Here is a 27,440-nt window from a genome sequence, read left to right on the forward strand (position 1 = left end):
ATGGCCAGGTACATATCAAAGCACAAAACCTCTGCAATGTCAGTCTTGCAAGTTCAAACATGAAGAAATGGTCCCAGTCACTCCTTCAGTGAGTATTTATGCAAAGCATGGATATCCATCTAGTGTATTCTGGCAAGTGTTCTTGCATGGGAAGGGCTCATGTTGGAGAGGTCAGGGAACACCTGCCTCTCTGGGTCCTGGGAGTACCACATTGCTCAGTGTCACCACTGAGTCACTTCAGGACATGTGCCTGGCAGCTTTAGTGTAGAAAACTTGGGTGCCTGTAGGGATGAGACCTTTAGCACTAACCAGCAGGGAAGTGGGACTTTCAGATTTAACTTGTAACCAAACTGTCAGGCACTTGCATCCTTCCTACAGCCCTAGATGGGTCCTGGGGGTCAAACAGATAATTACAGGGGATAAAGGAAGACACCCCACCCAAATATGTGATGTATTCCTGAGGATAAAAGAAGTAGTCTGAGGATAAAGAAACAGGTGGAACTCAATTTCTGTCAGACAGCAGGGCTTGCTTCCATCCTGCTCCTGTCATACAGTTGTGTCTTTAAAAAAAAAAAAATTAAATGGCTGGTAATTCTTTGTATTAAACCCTCTCCCCTGCACAAGGAAATCTTGTCTGTTAGTGCTGAGAAGGGCTGCAGGGATGTGCTCAAGCTGTGAGTCCCACAGGAGCCCCAGGCACCCACCACTGCCCCCACACAGCCACCTCCAACGAGGAGGCACCAGCTCAGCCAGGCTGCAGAGACCTGGGGCGCAGGGAAGGATGTGGACACCTGTGGGGGCCCCCACCCTTCCCCACTGCCCCTCTCCCTCCTCAGAATGGAGGCGTAGCTGTGGCGGGTCTCAGCTTGCTGCCTAGCCCCAGCATCTCTGCTCCGTCCCCTGCCTGCTAACAGGGACTGCGGGGGGTGGCCCTGAGCCCACCCTGCTACGGCCCAAAGGACATGAACAACCTGTGGCTTTTCATCCAGGCCACCTAGCAGAAGCTGAAGAAAGTATGAGTCTCTGGGACACCCCTTACCAAACCAAAACCATCTTCCAGTCCAGGGCTCTTGTGATACCTGGTGGCTCAGAGAAGCCTCTTCGGTGTGGTTGAATTACTTATACACAATTTCAGGTGGTTGTGTTGCACGTGGAGAATGAGACAGGGGAACAAGCATTCAAGACATCTAAACCATTCACAAGATGAAGCTGATTTATATTTGTGCATTATAGGGATGACCTTCTGGACACGATTCATTGCTTTTCGTATTTGTTTTCATTAGCAATAGGAGAGGAGGATGATGTACATCCACCTCTGGTTTCGTAGGGAAATGTTTCCCAGTGTTTGACCAGTATCGTTTTGCTTAGCCCTACACCACCCAAGCATCCCCAACATCTCCCAGCAAGGCTGGAGTCTTGCTTCCAAGCCCAGGTGTTGGCAGTGCAGCCACCCCAGCCGCATCAGTGCAGCTCTCCTGGTGTAAATCACACTGAGACCTTCCATCTCTGGTCACACAGTAATAGTGGGGCTTTTTGCTTCTTGTCTGAAAAAATAACTGTTGTGGTTTTTTGTTTGCTAGTATTCCCAGTGCAAGGACAGGATTAAACAGATGGAAGAGATCTTTGCTAACCCCAAAAATGAGAGTAGAAGGCGAGACTTGGGGGGGCAAGACCCATCTCCACCTGAGCTGCTAAAAAAGATTGAGCAGGTAACATCACTTCTCACATTACAAACTCTCCTGATGTGATTGACTGCTTTTGGAAAAGGCAAATGGTATCTTTTATTTTTAAATTAAACTTTCTGTAAGCAGAATTAAAATAATTGTGATTGGCTAACGGGAACTCCAGCCCAGCATCTGCTTTCCAGGACAAATGGACGTGGGACATTTTGGCTTCTTCCAGCAGAAGCTGGCGAGGAGGAGCTCTGCGTGGCACACCTGGCTCCGCAGCACCCTCTGCTAGCTGGTCCATTTGCATCATTGGCACTTCAGTGCAGACCCTCCCGCTTCACTACAGGAAGGCACAGAAAAGGCAGCAGAAGGAAATAAATGCAGAAGAACAAACTGCTAACAAAGTTGTCATTCTTCTGCAACTGGCTATTAGCTATTCCACCACTATGCACAGGCTGTGAGCAGGAGGCAGTTCCCACTGCCCTCTTAACAAAGGCTGCATGTGTGACCTGGGACCAAACACACACCCTCCTCAGGCTTTGGCTTTACAGCTTTGTTTCCATGCCAAGCAGGGGGCCACAGACCAGACCCTCATGGAAGCGTCAGCCAAGCCGCTGCACGCCTGACTGCAGCGTTGCCAGCGACTGCCACGAGAGGCTTCAAAATGAAGCATTAGGTCCCACATGAGAGCCAGTTTCAGGGCACCTCCTGTATGGCAGCGTATGGGGGGAAGGTAAAGGAATGAAGTGAGCAACTGTGATATTTTCTTAGATAATTCTGTCTGTCCCATTTATAGGGGCACAAAACTCCCTCCACTGAATTTAGTATTCAGTGGTGATTCACATGGAGCTGGGACGGTATTAGGGTAACTGCAAGCTCAGAGCAGCACACACCTACATCCTCCTTTTGAAGTCTATAAGGATTTACCACAAACACCTCTGCTTGAATTGCTTGAGTTTTTGCTTTACTGTCCCATATTCCTTGACAGGAGGGAGCTCTGCATAGCCAAGCAGGTTACAACACACACAGCCTGCTATTACCAACCCACACCTTAAAAAGCCAGGTTTCTTAGACTTGTGAGATAAGTTTAAACATTCTTTCAAGCTCCTTGTGTTTTTAAAGTCCTTTTAGTTGCACAGTACTTTCTTTTTTAGTCTTTAGAGCCCATACTTTTTTTTTTTTTAGCAGCAGAAGTAAAAAGGTATTATTTAAAGCAAGAGCTGAAACCTTCTCATTATCATGTGACTCAAGAAACCAGAAGTTTAAATAACAAAAAACTCACTAGAAAAAAATTATTGTTTTCAAGAAAAATTACACCAAGGCAGTAATAATGCTGGTGTAAGCCCCTGTCCCTGAAAACGGGCCTAGTCTGATATGGAAGAATTGTAGACCTGACAGTAACCAACTAAACCAACTTTGGCCTGATACTTGGCAGAGAAGGTGAAAATTTTGATAAAACTGATGGTGATTATTTATGGCTGTTCACTGGTATTACTTCAGCAGCCCTCAAAGCAATCACAGGAACACCTGCTGCACCTTCCCCCATCGTTCACCCACACCCTGTATGCTCCTTCTTGCTGCAGCTAGAGGTAGAGCTGGTGCGGAAGGAGAAGAAGTTGCTGGAAACAGATTTTCTCTACGAGCACGTTTCCCGGCTAACAGACAGAATGCGTGTTGCGGCAGAGAACGGGAAGCAGGACACGCTGCTGTTAGCTAAAAGGGTAAGAAGGGCAGGCTCTGCTTGCTGGCCGATATGAGATGAAATAGCATTTGGGCCAGAGGTAAGATGACTCACTTGCAAATTACAAAAGTGGTTGGAAATAGTGATAGGCAAATCATATGTTAGTCTTCAGAAATTATAGATGTTTAGTAGCAACGATAATACAGACATACCAAAAGCATTAGGTGAGTGTACTTTTCTTTTTGAAAGAAAGTTAGACTATAAATAGTAACTTTCACCAAAATATAGGGTTAGTTCTTTCTCAGGTAAGAGAGAAAATTAGAAATTTGGTAGAATCCTCCTTTTGCACATGTACTTAACAGCCTTTCCACAACAAACATGTCAAAGAAATAAAAAAGAAATAAGGAAAAGCCAGGGAAATTCTACTTCAGCATACAAAAATAGATAAACTTGGTATCTGGCTCGAAGTTTCTTTGTTATTTAGGTAGGGAGAAGCATACAGGAAAGAGGTACCATTTTCAATACAGTTACTTTTATACAGCTATTTCCTTTTAACTACCCGTAATAGTGTTTGGGGAAGAGCAAAAATCTTCTCACCCCCACCTCCTTAATGAAAAAGCTCCAAATAGAGCAGAGCTGAGTGAAAGATAGGGAAAAAAAAAAAAAAAAGCAGCTAATTAATGTAAAACAAGGCCGGGGTTGATTTTTCTGTGTTAGGTTTGACACTTCGGAAGGCTTAGTACACAACATATCTTTATAGTAACCTATAATTTTCCACAGAGAAATAACATGGCTGTTTGTGAAATAATGGCCATGGGCTAATAAACAACTGTAAAAATGTCAGCATGCCAGAAGTTACATTTGCAGGTGCTCTGACTCTCCCAATTCCCTATTAGTCACTTAAAAGAGAGTATTTTAAGTTTTGTTGGGGTTTTTTGTTTAAAGTGTCCAGTCAGACTCAAGGATTCTTGTCCCATTCCTTTTCTATTCCTCTCCCTGCCAAGGATAACTTCACAACCCACTGCCCCACTGTGTCCACTTTATCACTCAATTATCTTGTAAGGATTTGGTTTATTACACTTTTATTGCAAAGTTAATTGTGCATAAACTCAATGCAGATTGGGGTACAAGGCCTTTGAGGGCAGGGGAAGTTTTGCTATTCAGCTGAAAAGAGCAGGAGGTAGTTACAAACTTGCTTTTCTTGTATTGGAGTAAATGTGACTTCTTATGCTGCCAGTTTCTGTGGTTCCATGTGTACACAGAAGCACAGATCCTGTTTAAGTCATTTTCAAGCATGGAACTATTTTTTAAAACCTTATGAAGTTGGGCTTGTTTTCACATGCCTAATACACACCTAAGTGTCATGTCCAGTGTCTAAAGGGAAGCCGTAACTAAAATGCAATTGTTACTTACTCCAGACAAACGCACTGCAGAAGAAGGTAAAGAACAGAACCCAGAAGACTATGGCTCTTCTTGCAGAGTTATCCATGAAGCGAGCACTTGCCAATAAACTCCAGCAGGAAATGAGAGACAAAGAACGATTTTTGATGATTGTTTCATCAAGGATAGATCAAGGCCTTCCCCCGCCTAAAGAAATAGAGAATGAATGGTTGAAGGTATTACGCAATGAAAAGATGCAAAAAGAAGCAGCTGAAGCCAGAGCTAAAGTAAGTTTTTGCCATACATGGCAATTAGATCTTCAGCCCCAGCTTTTCACTGCTCTACCTTGTCCTCCCAGAAGAGTTGTGCTCGCTCATGCTGTGGCTGTTCGCTGCTAAACATGGAGCTCCAGAGTCAGAGGAAATGATGGCACAGAGAGAGACAACCACACATTGGGGATCTGTGGAGATTTAAGTGCAGTCTGACAACATCGCTTACAACTGGTCATTGAATCTTAAGGAGGGAATACACTAAAAGGAGATCTTACCTTCAATTATTAATTTGTGTGACCATGCTTTGGGATGATGGGTGGGATAACCACTGGTGAAGTACTGCTTTCCCTTTGATTTCAAAGTAAAGCTGCAAAAGGTGGGGTGTGGTGTTTGGGAAAAGTTCTTCCGCACACCAGATGCAGTGAGCATCAGATCAGAAGTAGCAAGAAATGAGATTGTTGGGCAAGACACTGAGGGCCAGCAGGGCAGCATATCAAATAGTGCTTCAAACTCTTACCCTGCAGGATAAGAGCTGAGACTGTCAGTCATCCCTGAGCAGAGAGCTCCTAGAGAAGTAAAAGTGATACAGAATTGAGATGTGCGTGCTGAGGGAACTCTTGCTGATGGGAAATAAGATCTGCTATAGGAATCCTTTAGCTAATCACTCCCAAGGGAAATCTGAAAGGTGCACAAAGCTGGGAGAGGAATACACTGTGCACACATTTAAACAACTTAATGTCATGCAGAAGTGCTGTAGCAAAACTGGTTTAGGATAAGAAACTTCTGTCATTAACACTCCTCCTCATGCTGTGACTCAGTTTCCTTTCAGTGCCAGGGATACAAACTCACTGCAGTAACAGTATTTGGGAACAGCTGCTCTCAGCATAAATACAGCCACCTTTCGGAGCATCAGAACTACTGTCTTGTTCCTGAGATGTTATGTGCACACTTATTACAACCTTTAAAAGTTCATTTAATCTGTTTTCTTCACAAGCAACAAGAGCATTACAGGCTCAAAGTGTATACTGTTTAAAAGGACAAACTCACATGGTCATTAACTCACACTTTCCTTTTAATCCCCCTCTGGGTTTCCTGGTTTGCTAAGGCCTAGACTGATGGAGTTTCCTTTGTTAGGCATCCCGACACTGGCTCAGGAGAGTACTAGTGTTTTGAAGCATGTAATCACTTGGTGATCAAAATGTGTTCTTCGCAGCATGCTGCAGAAGAGGAACAAGCTGCAGCAGTCAACTGTGTCCACACGACAGCTGAACAGCGCCCAACTGCCTATATCCCAGATGATGAACACAGCCTCCTGCTGCCGCGGCCCTACGGCGCTCTGGCTCCTTTCAAACCGACTGAACCTGGCTCAAATATTAGACATTTCAGAAAACCTACTGTAAAGCCAACTGAAATCTGAACAGACAGCACCTGAAGCAGGAGAGGCCATACTAGCTGCTGAATCTCAAGGGCCAACAGCATTTACACTGCACTGAAGAAACATTCAGTAGTGCTTAGTCAAATTCCATACTGAAAACAAAGTAATTGTTAGTGCCACAAGCATTAGCTAAATAGTTAGGGATCCAAGTTCCCTTCCCTGATGAGGAGGAGCATGGTATCCCCAATGTGCAGTATTTTAACACATTAAGAAAAACAAATGATTGTCATATTATGCTTATTTTCTTCCAGGTGATGTTTTATTGCATCTGATTATATAATACATTCCATTAAAAAGAAAAGGCTAGAAAAATCTTGTGTGTTATTCATACAGTATGAACAAAGTCCCCATTGCTTACACAAATACACCAAACAGCTTTCTGCAGCCTGGGACTGGAGTTTACACTTGCCAGACAAATTTTAGTTATATTGAGAAAAATATTCCTTCCCTCTATGGAGTTACTGAGAAAGCTAAAACTCTTGCTCCACTGATAGCAATGACAAGGGAATCACCATGAACTTGCTGAGTCTCTCCTGAGAGCTCTATCTTTTTATTTCTCTGGTAAGGAACAGGAAGCATCAGTGGAAACTGCTCGGAGTGAATGTCACAGGTTGCTATTGAAAACCTGCCAAATCTATCAAACTGTCAATGAGTTTCACTAGTTTCATAGTCTGAAACTTTGAGAGAGTTGTTTTTAAATCCAATAGAGACTGCAGAAGTCCTACATGTCAGAACTTCAGGTTTTCTCTGCATAGCAAACCACTATTACTATCTTAATGTCACAGTTCAGAACAATAAAACAAAAACAAAAACAAAAAACAAGAAAGCAAACAACACCGGTTCAGTTATATATAAATAAAAGTTGAAAATGAAGAAAAATCAATCTCCATCATGTCTTTTTGAAGCTGAGATTTGAGCTGCAACATGAAAGAATGTAAAACTGTCCAAGCCACCGCTAAGGTAAATTTCTAAAGAACTTTTTTCTTGTTCTGTATTGCTTACAATTTTTTATACATATCTTAAAAAAACAAACCCAAACTCTGTCATGTGCACTTTAAGAAGTTTATATTTTGCGCTAATTACAAAACTGAATATATTAGAATCCAACTCCAAAGGCAGAAGTATCATACACAAGTACAACCACAAGGAATACGGTTACTGATGCATTATATACAAGACTGATTCATCATTTGTTAGTCTTACCTGCTTTACAAAAAACACAGCATGAAATAATTTTATTACCAGTTTCTTGTTACTGTACAATACAACTGGACTAACTTCTTCAGGACTGTCTATCTTGTTAAAATAACTGACATTAATACCAATTTTCACAGCGTGCTTTGATACCTGCTGTAGTTCCCCTTATTTGACCACTTCAGCACAGAACCACAGGTTATCTCTCACTGGAAACCTGGGTTTGTGTCAGACGAATTTCTCTAGGGTTTATCTAGAGGTCAGTGATTTCAGCATTAATTCGTTACACCAAACAATATTATGAGTAGCTTATGTCAGTAACAGTGGCTACACAAAACTGCAGGTTATTTAGGAAACAACATGACATTTAAGTTTAAAACAAACAGGAAATATAGTTGGTTGCACACTTCTGTGTGAATACTTTTTATACAAGAGTACCACAGTCATCCTTCTTCACCAGCATGCTATTTGAGGCCCAGAAGGTTCATAGTGTGTTTGAGTGCTATTTCCTCTACAAATCTTACATTAATGTGATCTTGCTTTTCATATGGATGCACATCTAGAAAAACATTGTGAGAAAGTTAGTATTTACAAAGTCCTAAGTGTTCTCGTACAGAGTCTTGCAGTCTATTCAGCATCTCAATCTGCAATACCAAAAGATAAGGTAATAGACGGACCTGTGTTTCCATTGACACAAGACACCTACACCTTTCAGTGGGCTCGTCTGGACGCTCACCCATGGCAGAAACTTTCCTGTAGTGGAATGTAAATGACAGACCATCTCTGGAGGCCACTGGGGATTCCCATACTAATTCTACACTGGAGATCCAAACCATGATTTAAGCATAGTAGCTATGTTTGTGCTAGTGCATAAAATGGATGAGGGCATATTCTCATATGCTTCAATGTGGTTTAACTCTTCTTCCTCCCCAAATGGGATGATATCCATACATGGACAATCCCGTTTTAGCCTTCAGGTCCTTATCCTGACTTTATTTTGTTAGTATAGGCACAGCCAGTAATACTAAAATGTAATGCTTCCCTTAATGCACCTTGGCATCTTCAGATGCTTAGGTTTACTCTATGAAGCAAGTGCCCTAACTAATTTGAATTTAATTTGAAAAAAAGGGACATCACTGAAATAAAAAAATGCCTGTTACTTCAGAGCAACTCCTGACCTAGTGATCTGAGTGCTCTTTTCTGAGGTGTAAGATCTGATTTCAGTTGCCTCTTAGCCACCACACCATCTAAATAAGGAACAAGCCCTTCTCTCCATTTGAACACAGAGTAAGAGCTACCCCCACACTGTACATGAACATTTCACTACATATATTCTGAAAAATGAAGTTTGCCAACTGGATTCAACACAGAGAGGATGTGGATGAAAGGATATGTGGCGAAGCAGCCCCCTGGTACTTCCCATCAGCAGAAAAACAACCAAACCTACATGTTCAGACATCACTGGAATTTTAGCACTCAGTTATGGTCAACCCAGCCAGAATACAGCTGAGTGAGAGTATCACAGAGTAAAAACTACTGTTTTCCAAAGTACAGAATTAACGTTACCTTGATTCTCTATGTCTGCCAGCATATTACTCAGGTAGTTAAGTGGCAAAAACTCTACAGGGACTGCGAGTCTCTCAGGGATAGGCCTGCTACACTGTAAGGGAGAATATTTCAGGTTAGTTCACAAAGTTGCACAGTACCAAGTTTCAGTGTTAGTCTAGAGAAAGATCAGGAATCTCAACACTGTCAAAGGAAAAGATTTAGAAAAATGGCCTATGTGCTCTTACCTGCCTGTTCTCCAACTTCTCAAGCAGAAGTTTCACGTATTTCCGTGCAATGAGATTAGCATTTGTTGGATGATTCCAGAACTGGCGGACCTTTTGACCAAGAGCCTAGCAAGCAAAAATACAAAACCCAAAAACCAGAGAACATAAACACAGTGGAAACTTAGGAGGGGGAAAGAAGGGGAAAAAAAGGGAAACAAAATCCAGGCTGTAATACAGACTGCTTGACTTTCAGACACTGATGACAGAAGCTAAGACATCATTTTTAGCCACGGACCCTGCCTTTCACAGCCAGTAACTGAGAGAGTACAATATGCTCCCAAAACATGGGAAACAATCAAATCTTGCTACTCACTATGCTACTCAGTAAGTTTCCTTCAATCAGTCTGTCCCATTGCCTCTGTCCTTCTTTGCATGTGTACTTAAATATTAATTGAGGCTGAAAACGACCGTTTATCCTTTACTGTGACTTTGGTTTAGATCCATTCTTGTTCCAAAGAGTAACACAGACACCCCGTTCCTCAAAGCTCTGTTCGGGATAGGGCTTCTCTCAGGCTCAGTCTAAGGAATCTTACAAAAGCAGAATGGTGACAAGGAGAGATACTAGGAACATAATTTGTATCCCATTATTTAGGACATCATCCTAGGAATTGGCAGCATTAATTCACATTCTAAAAGGCAAAAGAGATTCAAACCCAGATCTTAAACCAAAATCTTAACCAATAAGCAAACAAGTATGAACATACTGTGAAATTAGCTCTACCTTTTTTTTTCCCCCTATCTAGATCTTCCCCCTCATGCCTTTTGGTTGTATTGCAATACAGACTACTGAAAGAGTTCATTTAGGAAACACGGGACAGTTTCACTGGTGCTTAAACACTTGCTTTTGATGTAACTGAAGTCATCTAGTAAATGTAACCTGCTGAAAATAGTCTGAGTGACCCTAAAGTGTCCTTTTTGGCAAACAAACTATTCTCTGCAATTTTTCCCAAAGCTCTAAATAGATACAATAAGTCACTGAGCCTACTGTGTGTAACCAGCAGTACACATCCCCTAAAGCCCTCACGGCTCAGCCCTTCACGTCAAATCGTGGCTGGAATGGTGTTCCCCACCCACCAGGCCTGGGGCTGACAGCCCGGCGAGGCCCCGCGCTGACCCCAGCTCACCAACCCATGGCCAAAACAAGACACACAGGACAAAGAACCTCCTGTGGAGTTCTCCTTCCCTAACCCTTCTCGAAACTGCTGCCAAACAAAGAAATCCTTGTTAGAGGAAAACCAAAGCAGCACTTCTGGCCATTTGAACTATACTTTAACAGCCCATAATGAGCAAACAATAAGCAACTTATGTTGAGAAAAGTCTGTTTTACAGCAAGGCAGTCCCCAAGAGGGGATCCCTGGTTTTCCTCTGCTCACTGAGATGTTGTGCTTCCTCTGCAATACTGTGGTGTGCACTAAGAACCAAGGGGAAAATGGTAAGTCAGTCTCCCATTCTGCTGGAACTTTTAATGGAGCATCAGTAATTAGTTCCAGCATTGAGGCTGAGTCACCTTACCAATGGGTGAGGATGGGAGATTTTACAGAGGGGGAGATCTTGTAATTCAATCTCTGCTACAGAGCTGTGATATGGTCAGATTTTACAGCTTTTACTGTACCAGCTTTCAAACATGTTTGATAAAATTAATAAAATGAAGAGGTCACAAGTGAGAAGGGTATTTCTGGATGCTAAAAACCACACACAAATCCTCTTTAAGTTGCACCCTTATTGCTTTATGCAGATGAGTACATGGCACAACAGTGTCAGTCATGTCTACTTGATTCCTGCACCCTGGAGACCCTGTAAAACACTATAGACAAATCTATAACTTATCAGGGTACGCTACAGGTCATGAGCAGCAGATGGAGAAACTGTGGAGTTTCAGGTTATATCTGTGCCCTATTTGAGTCACAGCTAAGTCTTCCATTGGCTTCATCCTGTGTGCAGGGAGGAATTTCCTATCGATTCCAAAAGCCAAGAAGCAACATTTAAAGTGATTAGTTACCTCAGGAAGCCTCATGACTATACTGAACTTCAGCTTTTCATTCTTCTCAGTGTTGTCTAGATCTATAAGAGAAAGGAAGAAAAACCCAACCAAACAAGTAGGAACCACATAACTAATATTTTCAACTTTCACTGAAGGCATTCGGAATAAGTATTATATCCATACCGAATTTAAAAATTTAATTTTAAATAAGGGCTATTAGGAGCGTTGTTTATGTTTATAGCATTTGCAGAAATATTTTTCTGTACATTCATACACAATGTCACCATTTAATGTAACAATTTAAACAGTAATTCAAACATGTTTTGACTAAGTAGAACTCCCCATATTTATAATACTTCATTTATCACGACCAGGCACAGATGAATACAGCATATTGTGTTGTCCATTTTCTTGAACACCAGAGAAATAGCACATTACAAGGGAACATGGTTGCAGCTGTGAGGAAATGCACTGAGAGTCTTATCATGGTGCTGCTGCATCCCAGGAAACTCATGCTACACAGCTGTCTCTTCCTCCCTTCTGATCTAGAAAAGGCAATTAATATGGTTGCAATGCCAACTGTGCCTGCAACTGCCAATTTGTCCCACTCCCCATTTCGTTCTGAAGCCTTAGGCCCCAGTCATTCCCACTGTACATCTGCTAGTTTGCTCCTAAGCCACCTTCGTGGGAAACAAGCTACTTGGGTCCTGCTGAGAAGAAAGCCATATACAGAACATGATCTGCTCTTGACAAATACACTGGTTCATACAGAACTGATTTTAACTCCTGCTTTCAGTTAATATTACATTAAAGACGAATATTGATATATTGGGTCAGGTTGGCTTTTGTTTGCTTATTTTGAAGTTCTACCTCCTAGCACAGAGCTTCTAGCCATTTGCCAATCCCAGCACTAGGATTATCTTAGAATCATGGAAGTGTTTAGGTTTGAAAAAGCCCTTTAAGATCATCTGTCCAACCATTAACCTAACACTGCCAAATCCACCACTAAACCATGTCCTTAAGTACCACAACTACACATCTTTTAAATATCTCCACGGACGGTGACTCAACCATTTCCCTGGGCAGCTGTTCCAGTGCTTGACAACCCTTTCGGTGAAGAAATTTTTCTTACTATCCAGTCTAAACCTTCCCTGGCGCAACTTGAGGCCACTTTCTCTTGTTCTATCACTTGTTACTTGGGAGAAGAGACCACCACACACCTTGCTACAACCTCCTTTCAGGTAGTTGTAGTGAGCAATAAGGTCTCCCCTCAGCCTCCTTTCTCCAGGCTAAACAACCCCAGTTCCCTTGGCTGCTCCTCATAAGACTTCTGCTCTAGACCCTTCACCAGTTTTGTTGCCCTTCTCTGGACACGCTCCAGCACCTCAGTGCCTTTATTGTAGTGAGGGGCCCAAAACCAAACACAGGAATCAAGGGGCGGCCTCACCAGTGCCGAGCACAGGGGTCAGATCCCTTCCCTGTCCCTGCTGGCCACGCTATTTCTGATACAAGCCAGGATGCTACTGTCCACCTGGGCACACTGCTGGTTCCTCTTCAGCTGGCTGGTGACCAGCACTCCGAGGTCCTTTCCCACCAGGCAGCTCTCCAGCCACTCTTCCCCAAACCTGTAGTGCTGCTGGGAGTTGTTCTGACCCAAGTGCAGGACCTGGCACTGAGCACTGTTGAACCTCATACAGTTGGGCTCAGCCCATGGCTCCAGCCTGTCCAGGTCTCTCTGCAGAGCCTCCCTACCCTTGAGCAGATCAACACTCTGGCCCAACTTGGTGTCATCTGCAAACTTTTTAAGAGTGCATTCAATCCTCTCATCCAGATTACTAATAAAGTTACTAAACAGAACTGGCCCCAATACTGAGCCACTTGTGACCAGACATCAGCTGGATTTAATTCCATTCACCACCACTCTTTGAGCCCAACCATCCAGCGAAGAGTACATCTGTCCCAAGACATGAGCAGCCAATTTCTCCAGAAGAATGCTGTGGGAAATAGTGTCAAAAGCTTTAAATTCCAGGCAGACAATAGCCACTAAGAGGCTCACCTTGTCATAGAAGGAGATCAGGTTAATCATGCAGGACCTGCCTTTCATAAATTGATGCTGACTGGGCCTGACCACCTGGTAGTCCTGTACATGTCACGTGATAGCACTCAGGATGATCTGCTCCATAACCTTCCCTGGCACCAAAATAAGACTGACAGGCATGTGCCTCTTATTTCAAACATAATTACAGCAAAACCTGAGGACTGGATAGCAGACTACTTCCTTAGGCATAGGTGTGTTCATACAGTCATAGAAATCCCCCCAACAAATTCTATGATGATCTTTAGTATTCACTTTTCTAAGAAGTCCCAAGTGGAAAAACTATAAACTCAAATTCTCCCCAAACAGGTATTTCTTTGTCTACTACAGTAAGGCTTGACTGTATAGTCTGAGTCCTAATTTACTTCCTTTCAGCTGGGCAACACCATCAGCTAAAACTTCACTGAAACAACACTCTGTGAGAAGAGCTGAGTCTCCTGGGTGGTAAATCCCATGTCTGAGTTTGAATGAAAGGACATCACTCCCAATTAGCTGGCTGGTAACAAATGAAACACATGAAACTCACTGTACCTTTCAGCAATTTCCTGACACATGTTTCTGTCAAATGCAAGACTCCATGATCAATATAGTGCAGGAGGGTGTGCAGAGGGAGACATCGAACACCAAGCCCCAAGTGCAAACTGTGAAAACCTACAGAAGAGAGACAAACTTGTCTGGCACAACAATTTATTTTTTTTCTTAGTCTGTATTAGAGACTGGCATTAGTCTAGCTAAAGCCAACACTCTCCTTAACTTCTCACTGTTTCGTGTTGGTGAGGAAATCAGTTTGTCAAAAGGCATGTAGTCTTACTTAGGCATCCTTTAACTCCTCTCAAGTACAATCCTGCCAGAAAGAGGAAAGCCAAGGGGACTGAAGACAGTTATTATAGTCATATACAATCACTAAACATCTCCAAGCTGTTGCCTTATATCCAAATTGTTCTATTAATTTGCCTTTTATCTCCTTCTTTTCTCTCAATTAATCAAAACCTGAGGTCTCACTGCCCTCAGCATGTGGCTGTCACTCACACATTCCCTCAGGCAGTATTAAGACTTCAGTTTTCTTAACATCCCCCAGACGATGGTCTTGTCATCACATGACATCATTATGTGGCAGCATTTCTGCCTACACGTTGTAAGTCTGAGGGATAACCCCATACCAAAACCAGTTTCAAATACTGAAGACAGATCAGGAAATACAAACTGGAAAGACTCAAACAGAATCAGAAAGAATTAAGATGTTAAGAAGTCTTTGTTACAAAAATAAGCAAGTGCTTTGAAAAGATGACACAATTATGAGGAGCTCTAAGAAATCAAAGCCTGCTATCAATGTCATCTATCAAGGCTGGAGGTAATCCTTTCAGAATAAAATTGAAAAATATTAGCAGAGCAACAGCATAAGAAAAAACTCTCTTTTTTCTCCAAGATAGGATTTTCCCTAGTAGCCCTTGACACTCAAATTCAGTTGTCTAAAAAAAAAAAAAACGTAAATGAAAAAAGTCTAAATCTTAGTTCTAAGCTAAGACTGCAACTGAGCATTTCACTGGAAGCTGAAAACGGAACTAAACCTGTGATTTACTGTCTCTATTTGTAGTAACTATTAGGTTTTGTTTCATTTCACTTGCACGTGTTTATGGAGGGTCTTCTCCTCTGTAACTGTCTTGAATAGACATCAATACTACCAAAGCTAACTTGACACATGTGCTAAAACTAGTGCTCTTCTGGGAGGAATTCACAGCATTGTTCTCCTCACTTATGATTACAACAGCAAAACACAGCACTTACCAGGAGGTAAAGGCATGCACATGCCATTTGCAGCTTCTAGAATCCGACTCATGATGTGGAACACTGCAAACTCTCCCACACTTCCTCTCTCATCACTGTATTTAACAAAGTAGCAACATATTAGGAACCCAAGAAGCCCACACTCTCCTGGAGATATGGTCAATCTGTTGTAGTACATGTGCATTAAGTGCATGTGTTTTGGGTGAATTGCCATGGGATGCTATCTTCTTTACTCAGGTACCTGTCACCTAACAGCACTAGCTGTTCGGTGTTGACACGAAGTCTCTGTGGTGTCCCCTTTCTCCTTTCCCCTCTATGGCTTATTTCCAAGTCTCTCAGCAGTACTTGGTATCAACAGAAATAGGTGGGTTTGAGTGCTGGTATAAGTGTCCCGGCTTTCATAGATGTTTAACACCCACTACCCAGCTTAAGACCACTATGAACTAAGCAACTCTGAACTTCAGCTGCAAAACTGCCTATATGATTAAGATTCATGTCAGCTTAGAGAGGACCAGCAGGATCATGAAAAAGAGTACATGACAGTCATACTGATATTTACAGTAGAGTGAGCACCGACTGTTCAAGCGAGTAGTACTGTTGAAGACCAAAATTATTATGCCAATATTTTAAAAGGTAGGCTGAAAACTTTAACAAAGGACTTGCTCACAAGCAGAAGATGCAGGAATGAAGCTGGTATCTCCTCCAAACTTCTTTCAGTATTCGATGTACCAGATTCAGCTAAAACAAAAAAGAAAACATTGAGTGTTTCTAGGAGGCTGTTTACAGCAGCCCCTTGGCCTTCTTTCATTTCACACACCAGTTTATGTTAAAAACTTCTCATGAGACTCCTACTAAGACTTCAGTATTTGTGGTTTTATTTTTTCCTAGGGGCTTCAAATGTAAAATTATTTAAAATTTGAACTGTAACTGAATTGCCTTATTCCATAAGTTTATAGTAAGTGCTTCCAGCTCATCAAAGCCTTGTGCAAGACATAGCACCTTAACTTATCATGTTCCTTGTGGATCAGCTGATCTCACGTTCTTGCATCAAATTCTCAAAAGATGTTTGCCATGAAAGCAAAAACTGCATGTCCAAGTGGCTGAGCATTTGGCAACGAAAGGTCCTGAGGGTCCCCACAAAACTGGATGATGCTGAAGACAATGGAATACTCAGTTGGCTGAGAAAACACTGCAGGAGAAATTGAAAATCTAGTTCCGGTAAGGAGGAAAGATGAGACAAGCAAATGCCTCTCCTCCCCTCCTGAGTTTCCTTTTTGTCCAGTGAAGTAAAACAGTCCCTTTGCCCATACTGCTGCTTCTTTGTGCTCCTAAACTGACCTCCAGTATAGACTGTCAGCATACAAAAGGCACAAGCCCTGTTCTCACTTGGGCCTCCTAAGCCTCTGCAGCTGAAAGAGAGAAATCACACATGAAAGAGTTGAAATAACTTCGCCTAGCCATTCCCTCACAGTTGTCATGTGTAACCACTTCCATATCTCAGAATTGATCACTTCCTCTATGCCTTTCATCTCTAGGCCTCAAAGTGCACTACTCAATCCACCCCAGGAAACTCTGGAAGCAAGTCTGACCCCTGCTTTGCAGGGAGGTATCACAAGAAGTTACAAACCCTTTTCCCCCCAAAATGCAAGAATCCAGGAATCATTTTTCCCTGCTCTCTTTTCTTCTCATAGACTATGCTCTCTCCAACCTCTAACTTGTCACAGGCTCTGAGCAAGAGAGAAACAGGACATACAGGAGAGGTTCATATGCAAAGGCCAAAACAGAAGTATTGGTCTTCAGTAATGCTCCTGAGTGCTCTCCTCTGTACTTTGGCCAGAAAGCTCTGCAAGGTAGCACCTCTTCCCTCCACAACCACCTAATACTTTCCATCTTCATACTTTCTGGATGCAGTGGAAAGCTCCAGTTTAATCTCTCTGGAGCATGGCAAGTTTTCTGCACTCATTCTCCAGGAAATGAGTGATTTCCAGTTTTCAGAGAAGGGTCACAAGAACTGCACCTGCTGCCAGAATGACTTTCATCTCTGGCCAGCACACAGGGTGCAGCTAAGGCCTCTGCATCAGGAGCTACAGCTGGATCTGAAGATCAGTGTTGAGATGAAGGGAAGGTTCTTACAAACCCCAAAATCACGTCTTATGATTTGTGCAACAAAAATGGTTTTCATAGGTATGATACTCCAGAATCAATATTCTTTGCTTAGCAATACAGCAAACCATATGGCTTTCGCATGGTGTAGAAATATAACTTCTTAAGTCACAGTCAACCTAGCTATCACAACATAATTAAATATATGCATGCATGTGACATGACACCCTCACCAACAGCACTACTCACTTTGGAGATCAGCACCTACTATCTACAATGGACATCACAGAAAATACATACAAAAAGAGAAGCCATGTCTCCACTCTTTTCAGTATATAACACACAGAATAACGTGCATGAGAGAAAACAAACATGATCTGTTTTATAGAGGGAGTACAGGCAGCTTTATCTCCAAGGCTAGCAGCAGGCCTCGGGGGGAGCCAAGTTAAGGGCTAAACCCATACATTCAGTGCAAAGCCGTTTTTCATTTAGTAACAAAGATGTACAATATGAAGTTTTTCTGGGCAAGTGTCAGAAGCCATTTCCCTTGAAGTGCTCTAAACTAATGAGAGAATACATGATCAATAGCCAGACAGCACATGCAGCAGTGCCTAGGCTGACACTTGCAAAGCACCTTGCTGTCTTGAAACGTCTATATTTTCAGGCAACAGTGCCTAATAGACTCATGTTCCACTAGTGACGTTTGGACAAGTGCTCAGCTCCTGTGGCTGCTTCTACAGGAAAGACATGTATGCAGCCAAGGAAAAGAATCAAGAGCAAAGGACAAAAGGGAGTGAGACAAGGTCTTGCTGTCTTTCAGATCCCCTCCTGCACAAGGGATACAAGGCACTCCTCCTCCTGAGAAAACTCTCAAATCCAAACGGTGTCTGCCTTCTGTTCCTCTGCAGTTCAGATGCCATCAGATGACAGCTGGCCACAGACATCAGTGAAAAAGGTACTGCTATTGCAGCTACTTCCAGAGACATTTCAAACACTTATTCTGGTCTGCCTCTTTCCTGTGCCACAGGCTGCCTGTTCACTCTGCCTCCCCTTCCACTTGCTGTCAGGGCAGCAAATGTCATACCACTTCTGTAAGTTATTTCCCCCCTTTCCTGCCCACTGAAATGAAAAGAGTGAGAGAAACAGATACGGAGTAAAGCTAAGACAAAGTGATTGCAGGGGAGAAAGAGAATATGGACATACAAACAACTACTGCAGGCTAGGTGGCATGTGGACCGTTAACCAGGCATACTTGGGCTCTGCAGACCTCCTCAGCAAACAAGGGAATTCCCACTGAGACATTTCATTCACACTTCTCCACATTACTTCTCTGTATACAAATACACCCAGTCCTCTGACAGCAACCAGCCGCTAGCCTTTTCTGAGAAGCTGTCAATACTCCCATGTCTTGGCTACTTCCACTTCAGCTGTAATTGATTTATAGAGTGGCTACACACCACAGAGCCCTATTCTCAGCCAACCCTTTGCTCCTGAATGTAATAAAATAAATATTTTATGAAAGCAAACAGACAAGCAAATAACTTCAAGTCTCTTCTTGTTTCAGTAGTTTCAGTAGCTCAGCTACATGCTACAGAAAACTGTCAGAAGAATCAAAGCGATTTACTCCCCTAAAGAACTTCCAAACACTTAGGATATAGAAAGATTTAAGATGTAAGGGTTTCTGACTAAGATTCTTTCTTTTAGTGACATTAAAAAAAAAAAATAATTAATCCTGGAGTTTGCTGATGGGGAGGGCTGAGATTAGTTTTGACTGTTAACATTTAGTCTACAATAATTTAGTTTTGAAGATCAAGGCTGCATAGGTGTTTTCATATTTTGTCTTAGTTTATATTAAGAATGAACAAATGATAACTGGAAACCGAATGAAAGGAAAATATTCCCCTTGTGCCTTTTTTCAGCACTGTTTTCAGGTACAAAGCTTTGGTTCATGCTGTACTGTTCCTATTTTAATCAGCCACTAGTTTAAATTTCTTTCCTGTAAAGATATAGAAAACAGACTGACAATTACCAGTGAAATGACTTGTCAAGCTATAAAGCAAGGCCTGAATAGTAAAGTCAGTAACCTCAGTGGAAGCCGCAGCGGTTCAGAGAACATTGTAACATTGACAGCACAAATGATTTTCACAAGACGTCTGAAACAATGCAGGCATCAGTAGCCTCAAGAAAAGTTTCCATATATTTTCATCCTTAGGAGACAGCACTGTGGGGAGTTTTTCCTGAACAGTGTGGCAGGGCTAGCACAAAGGCAGAGAACATGCTTTACTAGTTGACATGTGAGCTTTCATGGACTCTGCATTCTGCACTTCAAGGACTTGAGACAGATAAAAACAGGTACAATAATTTCTATCCACAACAGCTGCCAGTTTTACTTTTTTTTTTTTTTTAAGGTTTCCCTTAAGAGGATGAAAGATAGAAAAATAAGAATTTGGAAAGCAAATTTTCACTGTAGTTTACATGGATTTCTTCAGGCAAAACTGTCTCCTGTTACACTCACAAAAAGCCCACTGAAGTTAATATGTAGCAGTGATGTTATACTCTCATGTCATGTTGGAGTGAAATATTTTTTTCTTAGTCTGTATTTCCCTGATGGCACTTTCATTATTCAAGACATGCAGCAATGTATTCTACAGGAAACAAAATGGATCTAAAGACCATTCTTTTGACTTTCAGGATGAGGTCACATTTTCACTTCTGAGTGTAGCCCATATTTATACCAGCTGTAAAGGCAACTGTTTCTTCTGTATTCTGAGTGACCAATACAACTATTTTAAATATTATTAATATTTCCTTTATGAATATATAATATTAAGCAGCAAAATATGATTAAACATCTTTAAAACAATGTCCTCCCATCAAATATATGCTACATACACACAGTACATACACAAGACCCTGCCCTCCAACAAATACATGCTTGCTCACAATAGTGACTATGAAATCAAACTAACCAGGTTTGCAACGTAATCCAGAACTATTTGGTCAATCTTCTTTTTTCCTACATACTGTAGATGTCTCATAAGATGATCCTTTAGCTGAGCAACCATCTAGGAAAAAAAAGCCAACAACTTAGTGTCCTTGGGCATCTTCAAAAAGATCCAAAAGCTCCAGCAGGTGCAGAGCCTGTTCAATAGGCATTAGCACAACAAAACATTTCCTTGTTACAAAACTCCAGAGTGAGATCTCAAGCTACCATACAATCTCGCTGAATTCAACAGCAGATGTGAATATTTGAAATGGTTACTTGGTGCAAATTCAGGAAAATGAGTGCAAAGCTGAACTTTCAATGACATTGAAGAGAAAAAACAGTTCTTGTATGTCTCTGGGTCAAGCCAAGAGAACAGGGAGAGAAGGATTTTAATATGAACATTGAATCATGAGAATATAAGTATTTATCACATACAAATAAACTTGAGGGATTTTATGATAGGGAAAACTAACACAAGTACAGTTTGCGGTAGTAGCCAAGAACCTGAGAACCTGAGTGATTAATGGCAACTTCAGCTTAAACATTAATTGTAAAGTCTTTAAAATCAGATATTTGTTATCATACAGTACATGCCAGTCCCTACCTTCTCCTCTTTGAAATATTCTCTGACCCCGTGTAGCTGTGGATTGCAAGTCAAGTCCATGCTGGTTCTTTGCTGAGAATTACTATAAGGATTATTTGCCTCAAAGCTCAGAGTAAAACTGAGGCAAATAAAAATCTCTGTCTCAAAGAATTTACAAACAGATTCATTTCAATGTGTCAGGACAGCAATTCAGGTATTAGGAAAGGACAGACAAAGGACAGCAGTGACCTGCTTTTTGGATCTGTCTTTACAAACTGCAGTGAAGGAATGTAGGGAAGCTTCAGACAATGAGAGGCACAACTTGGAAACAAGGGGACAAGACTGCAAAGAATGAAAATTTCCCTCAGATTTGGACAGACAGGACAGTGTTGATATGTTCTTCACAGATGCTGTGCTGAGACCTTCCAGTGCATGCTGAAGGGTTTTATTTGGTTTTAATACTAAGACAATAAAAGATAACCAAAGATGTGTATTTGGACAGAGGGAGGACAGGCAGGGATTTGAGACGGGTTTTATTACCCAGAAGCATAACGATGGTAGGTCCTTTAGGGAGATCATCAGTGAAAACAGTGCAAAAGATGAAAGGACCTCAGAATAGCCATAGCAGTCCCAGAAGTGAGGTAGAAGGAAAAGGAGACAGTAAAAAAGGTGTTAAACTGAGGAGCAAGAAGATCTGTGATCTTCTCTTTGAGAGAAGTATTTGGTGAGGAATTCACTTATACATGTTTTACAGATGTTAAGTAGTCCAAAATTAACTGACAGATTAAGACAAATTCCAGGGTAACAGTTTCTAGCCAAAGGAAAGTTGTATTAGGAAAAAGCACTTTGATAAATCAACTTTCCCATGCTGGTTTCCCCCTATGCCTTATGATATCACGACCTGTTAAGATGGTTATCACAATGTCATGAATAAGAACTCTAAACCTGGAAATACCAAGTTTGTCCCATAGCTACTATGAGTAAACTTCCACTCTGCACTGAACTCATAGCCTTACTCTACATTTGTTGAGGCTGTGCGTCCTCTAGTGCACACTGTGACAAAAGCACGTACCAGTCCCATCAGTAATTGCTGCTGATAATCTTCCTCTTGAAAGAGAGGTACTAGCCTTTCCTCTGAAATACACAAAACAAGAATCATTCAAGGACATGACACTATAAAAAAACCATCAGACTTCAACCAGCTTCAAAAGTACTTAGAAACATGCACAAACATACAGAAGTTGCAGTTTGATCTACTCACAGAACTAAGATATTGAAGAATCAAGGACTGCATAAGAGAGAACTGAAGAATGGAAAATAACCCTGTATCTGCCATCGTCTCTCTCAAGTGCTTAACACAGAGGGACACAAGACTGTTGTACCACTCTACATTTCATTTGCATTACTCTTTTCTTTGGTATTTAAGTAAGAGTTATTACAGAGTGGTGATTCGGTAAAGCAAAGAGGCACACCTGGTAACTCCAGTGCAAATGCATGTGCTAGTTAGATCTTGTCATTTACAAACAAGCTAAGACCAAGCTGCATGGGTTTTCCAGGGAAATGGCTGGACAGAAAGTAAGTACTCCACATAATCACCTCCCACTTTCCCGGTTCTCCCCCGTGGTCTGGCTGCTTCTGTTTTCAGATTTGCACACTGCCATGTAAGAGAATGCAACTTTTCTAACTAAATGGAAGGAGCTTATAGTACTACTGAAATCAAATACCCTGTATTTCCTAATCAGTGCTTCCTGTCTACTAACAGCAAAGGAAGAAAATAAAAATCTCCTATTTCATCATGTAGCATAAAATCAAGTCAAAGTTCTTTTTTACAAAGTTCTTTCCAGCCATCTTTGTTCACCTTGAAATATATTTACTCCACCACTCAGCAGCACAGAGGCCTGTGTTGCTTGATTTTAAAGAACCTGAAGAAAAATCTGCAGGGAAGATCCACTACATTGATGCTTGTTACCAGCTGGCAGTTATCTAGAAATTCTCTAGTAACAGTTAAACATCTGCCTTCTTTATCAGTAAGCACTTCTGGAAAACATGAATCTGAGGCTCACAGAGTTGAATACCAAGGTCCCTAAAAGTCAGAGTCCATAGCTACAACCAGCAGTGGTGAATAACTGGTGTTAGGGAATGGAAATGAATGCACTGAAAATTCTTCATAATAAAAGGAGTGAGCAGCACTTAGATCAGCCTAATTTCACAGGACACAGTGGCAGAGCACATAGAAGACACTGATGTGTGATCAGAAAGAACATAATTTACTACTAAAGTAATTTTCACTTATTTTGATGGAGGAACAGAACATCACAAAAACTCAAGTATTCCAGGCCTAAAAAAATTCATTACGTGTGTTTCCTCTACACCATGGTTTTTCACCAGCCGTAATCTCCTACTGTACACAAGTTCTAGAGCTGCAAAGGCAGCTATACGTGGACAAGACTCAACAGTAACATAGCATCATCGATACTCTGCTTCAGGAGAAAAATCCTGAAAAAATCCTTAGGCAGACAAAGGTTTATTGCTTATACTTTTAGGTCCAATATGAGTAGTAACTTTATTTTCAAGGGTTTCCTAGTCAGTATATGATCCTACCACTACTATCAGAGAGGAAGTTTTCTTCTGATTTAATAACCAAACATCTTAATGACTCAGACTCTGGTGCTGAAAACACACACAGCAATTTATTTTTAGCCAACAGCTAATGAAAATACTGTAATAAACCTTACAACTAAGATCTATATCAAGACAGGTTTTACTTACCAGAGTCCCAAGTGTCCAGATGAGAAAGCACCCTGGAGTTTGAAACAAAAATCAGCTTGTTTCATATGCATGATTCTAAAGGATTTCATTAAGGACATTAAAAAGCTTAAATGACCCTTTGATCTTTCAAAGGCAGCTTAAGAAATTTAAGAACTGTACATGTCACTACATTTAGTAAAGATACTAAATAGCATTTAAAAAGTTTTATCTCTCTAGGTTGCATAAGGTTAACTCTTCACATCTACCATAAATGCACTAGCACTAGAGGCCTGGATATTTCCGATCATACTGTAGTGATTTCAAGGATTCCAATAAATGATTTTCAGCTGGATAATCTTCTTTAAATTAAGATATCTCATCAGATATCTAATCAACTATTTAAAGGCACGTTAAGTCCTTCAACAGGTTCAATAAAATAACAAATGGTAAATGTAATAGACAATAGTACCTACTTTTTGGCATTTTCAAAAATATTCCTCAAATACACTGTAGTTGTTCTCTCCTCTCTCTGGTTTATAAACAAACAAAAATCACCAAATGAACAAAATAGGACAATTAAAATATTCCCCGATAAAATGCAGATGAAAAATGAAGCTAGTTCTCCTTCTGAATAGAAATAATGCACAGTAGGGCTTGAACTCACCTTCCAACTACCCACACTCATAGGCACTCACACACCTACATGGCAATACAGGTACGTGTCCTGCATTATTTTAATAAAGACTTACAGGCAATCACCTTATAAGTAAAAGGGCTACAAGTCTTTTCACTTCTCATAATCAGATTTCCATTTCTTTATGCTCAAAATAGAAAAAACAACTCTTCCGTGTTTGGCTTTAAAACATCCACTTCAGAGGCAGCTCTGCAGACTGTTTTGGGGCACGCATATTTACCTCTTCTGAAAGTTTACGCCATTCCCTCCTAAGCACATTACTGTGGTAATGCAAGTGTGGCTCTGCATACTTCACACTCTCCAAGTTTGAGTTGAGTTTCTCCCAGAAGCCTTTGGAGTTTTGGAACTGCAAAGTATTGCAGGGAAAGCATGAGTACAGGCTGCACTATTAAAGAAATACCAAATCACCCTCCCAACTAAGTGATTGGAAGGAACTGTGATTAATGTACTGTCATAATAATCTAAGCGAAAAAAGTTAAACAAAAGCAGTTACACTATTTTTCCCCGGTACTTTTCCTTGATTTGATGGCAGGGGTAGCACTTAAACATGAGGTCAAGACTTGGTACGTGTAAGGCAGATACTTTGCCACCTTAGGATTCTTTTAAGTCACCAGGAAGAAGTACATACCTCTAGGTCATACTTCATCTGACCTATTTCACCTGTTTGGGACGGAATGAGAAGAACTGCACCACAGACTACACTGGCCATGTTGCCTAGACTTCCACTGACTGTAAAATGAGCCCTAGGCAACTGACTTAGATATAAATGTTTATATTTGGTCAAATAAATCCCATTCTGTTTTTCTCGCAGTTCCAAACAGAGGAACACCACTGTAACCCTGGCAGCTGCAAGCCACCACGATTTTCAAGCTGCATTAATACTTACACTGCAAACATCCATTTGCCAACCTCAAGTAGGAGTGCCTCATCCCAGAAAAGAAAAATCCAAACATTTCCCTAGTAATTCTAAAGCCTTTGACTCTATTGCTGAAATTAATTTAAACTCAGCTGTGAACAGACAGGAGGAAAAAAACCCAAACAAACACACAGTGGTTTCCTGAAATAGTTCTTGGACTGGGTATAAAGATTTGAAGCTGCTGTTTATAAAGGGGGAGTAATGTCATCATTGTTGAGGAAGAGATGAGATTAAGGCAAAAAACAGAGACATTACTAGCTGGTTTCGCTGCTATTCATATACATTTATTGCTCAATACAGACACTACAGTAGTGACATTTGCTGGGAGGTAAGTTTGAGTTTACAATAGTCCTCCATCTAGCATCAACATGCTGGATTTTGATCTTTTCCCCCTACTTTTCTACAACAACAATACCTTTAGAAGAAAGACTCATAAGCCTTTAAAACCACTTCCTACTATAAACTACAATTTGCCAAGGAAAATAAATTGCAGAGACTCAATCCTGCCAGCCATTTCCCTCTTGCTGCCAGTGCTGATTGTCGCTTTAGTATTGTATCTGCAGCAGAGAAAAACAAATCTCATTTCTGCTTCATGTTAAGTTATATTTAGCATCTGGGAACTAGGAGTGCATATGGCACCATATGTTCACCCTGCTGGAGCTAACGAGATCTACAACCTACTACTGCAGTATGTTACTGCCTAAATGTTACCAATATAAAATCAGAGAAATATCAAGAATATAGTGTAAGGGTATCATCTAGTGACCAATTTATGCAACTGCCACAGCACTAACACTACAAAACTGCATTCAGGCCACACTGGATTTTGTTTGATGCGTGGCAGGGTGGAAGCAAGACAGCAAGTTTCTTTCATACAGTGAATCTGTAACAGGAAGTGGTAGGCTTCAGAATTAAAAGCAGACACCACTGAAAACCTGCACTATATTACATCTAATTAAAAAGTCAAAAGTTTAAAACAAAGGATTATTTTAATTAAATCTGTTACTTCTTGAGAGTCATCAGGGCAAGGACTAGAAAGAGAAGGCTTTGTCTTAGGTGGCTTATATTTTGCAGGCATTTCTAGAGAGACAGGAATTAATACATAAGCATGAATAGCTCTAAAAGCCAATGTATTACCATAAGTCAATGCAAGGCCTTAGCAGGTTGCAATCCATGAAAAGCTCCCATGAAGCCTTGCCTAAGTAGTGTTTTCTTAACTGAAGATGGAGAGAGCTCTCTGCTATACCCCTCTGAAAGGATGCAGGGTGGCAATGACCTTTACGAGGCACATGTCCTATCCAGGGGAACCGTAGTTCTATGTCTCTGCAGCAGTGAAGGTATTCCGGGAGCCACGTAACTAACTAAAACATCACTATTCACAGTAGTCCCTCACAGCACAGCACGAGGGAGAAGCTGCCTTTTCTTGTGCTGATACCTGACAACTGCTTGCACTACACATTTTCCCTCTTCTCTTGGACCTCATCCTATTCTCTTTCCTTCTTCCTCCTGCCCCTTCCTTCTCCCTTTCTGATCAAGCCTGTTTGCACCCCTTCAAGTTTGGTTTCTGTGTTGAAAAAGGTAAAAAAAAAAAAAAAAAAAACTGAACAGGAGTTTAGTGATAAAAATACACCTGTTGCCCAAATAGCACATATTTTTTTTGTGATTATGGACACAGCCCTCCCAAAGGCTCTCAACAATTCACGGGTTTGAGAACTACAAAAAGCTTCTCAAAGCAACAATTCACCATTATTTCTGTGAAATGCCATAAAATATCTGCAAAAAAAATACTACTTGTAGGACCAGATTTGTGACCAGGGTCTGACTTGTGATGCCAACAACATACATCAACTGAGACACCACCAACTGATCACCTGAACTTGAGCCATGGTGGGTTTGTGTCACTGGAGTGGCACAAAGCAGGCAAAGCACTAACCCTCACCCTGTGTACTATCATCTTTGTCCTCACTCAAGAATCAGAGCAATTTGTAGTCAAAAGTAGGAGGAATTATTTGTTTTTAGTTCAACTCTGACCTTTTCAATCTGTTTAGGTTTCAGACAGAAATAGGAAATGAGTTCCACAATCAG

General features: G+C 41.2%; 2 protein-coding genes across 2 annotated transcripts in view; one reads left to right on the top strand and one right to left on the bottom strand.

The window, feature by feature from the left end:
* The window catches only part of CCDC146 (coiled-coil domain containing 146), a 70,781-nt gene extending 64,294 nt beyond the window's left edge, over positions 1–6,487 (top strand). Inside the window, exons 15-18 of the mRNA XM_026862581.1 lie at positions 1,581–1,709; positions 3,254–3,391; positions 4,770–5,018; positions 6,217–6,487. Coding sequence (XP_026718382.1) covers positions 1,581–1,709; positions 3,254–3,391; positions 4,770–5,018; positions 6,217–6,420 — 720 coding nt within the window. The 3' untranslated portion in view covers positions 6,421–6,487. The remainder of the gene's footprint in view (positions 1–1,580; positions 1,710–3,253; positions 3,392–4,769; positions 5,019–6,216) is intronic.
* A 170-nt stretch (positions 6,488–6,657) lies between these two features.
* GSAP (gamma-secretase activating protein) overlaps positions 6,658–27,440 on the bottom strand; it is a 48,277-nt gene continuing 27,494 nt past the window's right edge. Inside the window, exons 20-31 of the mRNA XM_026868012.1 lie at positions 24,660–24,785; positions 24,219–24,274; positions 23,767–23,798; positions 22,070–22,131; positions 20,398–20,493; positions 15,993–16,063; positions 15,326–15,420; positions 14,072–14,191; positions 11,464–11,525; positions 9,426–9,530; positions 9,199–9,292; positions 6,658–8,191 (exon numbers count right to left, since the gene is read on the bottom strand). Of these exons, the coding sequence (XP_026723813.1) occupies positions 8,097–8,191; positions 9,199–9,292; positions 9,426–9,530; positions 11,464–11,525; positions 14,072–14,191; positions 15,326–15,420; positions 15,993–16,063; positions 20,398–20,493; positions 22,070–22,131; positions 23,767–23,798; positions 24,219–24,274; positions 24,660–24,785 (1,014 nt within the window). The 3' untranslated portion in view covers positions 6,658–8,096. The remainder of the gene's footprint in view (positions 8,192–9,198; positions 9,293–9,425; positions 9,531–11,463; positions 11,526–14,071; positions 14,192–15,325; positions 15,421–15,992; positions 16,064–20,397; positions 20,494–22,069; positions 22,132–23,766; positions 23,799–24,218; positions 24,275–24,659; positions 24,786–27,440) is intronic.

This window comes from Athene cunicularia (genome assembly GCF_003259725.1).
Source record: "Athene cunicularia isolate RWA chromosome 1 unlocalized genomic scaffold, athCun1 chr1_part2, whole genome shotgun sequence".
In the NCBI taxonomy this organism is placed as follows: Eukaryota; Metazoa; Chordata; class Aves; order Strigiformes; family Strigidae; genus Athene; species Athene cunicularia.